Consider the following 2232-nt stretch of genomic DNA (forward strand, 5'->3'; position numbering starts at 1 on the left):
TGATCATTACTTTTCTTATATTTTCGAATCCGATAGCTATATGAAATGAGACAATTCATGACATATCACTTTTGTTGTATCGACAGACATTTGCATTTTCCCGATGGAACCCCGTATTTTACGAATTATATCGAAAGTATCTGGCAATTATATGTCTTGGTGACGACAGCCAATAACCCTGATGTTATGTAAGTAGATATATCTTCTAATAGATTTGATTTGCTCCGTAATTAAAATAGATTCTCTTATAATTTCTTCCAGTCCTCCTGGAAAATGTCAATATCTAGTTAAATACTTTACTTAACTTCTTGCACATTCATATCCCATAGTTGTGTATTTTAAAATATAAGACTGTCAAACACGAAGTTAAAAATATCCTGCTTTCATGAAATTTTAGCTACATCTCACAAAAAAAGAAAAGAAAGATAAATGAAGAAAACTAAAGTTAAGGAGATTAATTTTCAAAGAAAATCTATACCGAAACGAAATGCTTATCGTTAATATTTGGTATATCAAGAAGAGCTTGTGGCAGACTGTAATACTTTAGTTTCAGAGGATGAAATAGGCGAGGGATTTCGATTTGTAATGCAATAATGGCTCCGTCCGAGAGATTACTTTTGTCTTTCCTTATAAACAGAATGAAGAGTAGCTATGCTTTTTCTATTGTTTCCCTCCTTGTAAATACGTATTCATAGCGATATCGTAGAAGCATCTTTGAGGTGAACTTCGCACTGTAAAAGTTTAAGTCACCGTTGAGCCGAAAACTGGTTTCGATTTTCGTCTGAAGTCAGTTCATTTCGGATGAACATTATAGCAAGCCATTTCTCCTCATTCTAATATGAAGTCTTGTTACTTAGTCAAAAAGAATATTTTATGTAGCTTGGCGTGCTGAACTGGTTATTTTATTGTATTGAATTCGCTAGCTGAGATCGATAAAATATCTATCGTAATATATTGGAATTGCTTCATCACAATATATTTCCGTTAACACCATGATCAAAAGAAATCGATATATAATATATCGAGAGAAGTTTAGGTGGTATATACAGTATATCTCTGGATTGAATTCTTTAAGTTTGTGCAGAGTTTAATAATTCTAAGTTTTAAAAAAATCTCCCATTGATCACAGCACCATTGCAGTAACGAGGAGGGGGTTGAAGCAAATGATAGCATTTTTTTGCAGTATACAAATTTATAGATAGTAAATGAAACTGCATATATGCTTCATAAATTATCAAAGAAAATTAGAGGAAGGTAAACACTCCCAGAATCGGGTGAATAGAGAAATACATTTAATCGATCCGAAGTTTGCATTTGATAAAATTGATGACTTCTTATTTGTTGATGGTAAAAGTAATACAACCGTCTTAGGATCATAAAATAAGGTTTCAGCATTAATGAATGTACTTTTTTCATATTTTCAGGATGCCAGCCTATGATTTCAGTAACTGGGAGGCACTATTCTTCATCATAGTTCTACTTGTCCTTCTTTACATCTTCATGAGTATTGTCCTTGCTGCTATCTACAACAGTTACCGGGACAATCTTAAGGTAATTGTCACAATTTGTTTAAATATATGCAATCGTATCTTGGTTGTGAGATTTGGTGCACATGGGCTGCTAAAATGCCCTGGTGGACCAAATCTTTCGAATCTTTACGTTCTGAGCTCAAATGTCGACGCGGTCAACTTCGCTTTTCATCCTTTCGGAATTGATGAAATAAAGTACCAGACGATTACTAGGCTCGATGTAGTCGATTAATCTCCTCCAAAAAACTGCTAGCCTTGTACCAAAATTTGAAACAATTATCATTAAGGTTGTGGACTGGCAGATTCGTTAGAGTATACGGAAAATGCTTTGCATTATTTTTTCTGGCTCTTTGCCTTCTGGATTCAACACCCATTGAATTCAGCTTTGCCTTTCACCCCACCGTTGTTGTTGGTAGTCCGTCGCTTATGACGTCGAGGGTTCCAGTTGATCCAATCAACGGAACAGCCTGCTCGTGAAATTAACGTGCAAGTGGCTGAGCACTCCACAGACACGTGTACCCTTAACGTAGTTCTCGGGGATATTCAGCGTGACACAGTGTGACAAGGCTGACCCTTTGAATTACAGGCACAACAGAAACAGAAAGTAAGAGTGAGAGAAAGTTGTGGTGAAAGAGTACAGCAGGGTTCGCTACCATCCCCTGCCGGAGCCTCGTGGAGCTTTTAGGTGTTTTCGCTCAATAAA

At 36.2% G+C, this 2232-nt stretch overlaps 1 protein-coding gene across 1 annotated transcript in view; it reads left to right on the top strand.

Moving 5' to 3' along the window:
- The window catches only part of LOC106884506 (two pore channel protein 2), a 48401-nt gene that overhangs the window by 18520 nt on the left and 27649 nt on the right, over window positions 1–2232 (top strand). The window contains exons 8-9 of the mRNA XM_014935926.2: window positions 87–188; window positions 1425–1585. Coding sequence (XP_014791412.1) covers window positions 87–188; window positions 1425–1585 — 263 coding nt within the window. The remainder of the gene's footprint in view (window positions 1–86; window positions 189–1424; window positions 1586–2232) is intronic.

This window comes from Octopus bimaculoides, chromosome 4, assembly GCF_001194135.2.
Source record: "Octopus bimaculoides isolate UCB-OBI-ISO-001 chromosome 4, ASM119413v2, whole genome shotgun sequence".
In the NCBI taxonomy this organism is placed as follows: Eukaryota; Metazoa; Mollusca; class Cephalopoda; order Octopoda; family Octopodidae; genus Octopus; species Octopus bimaculoides.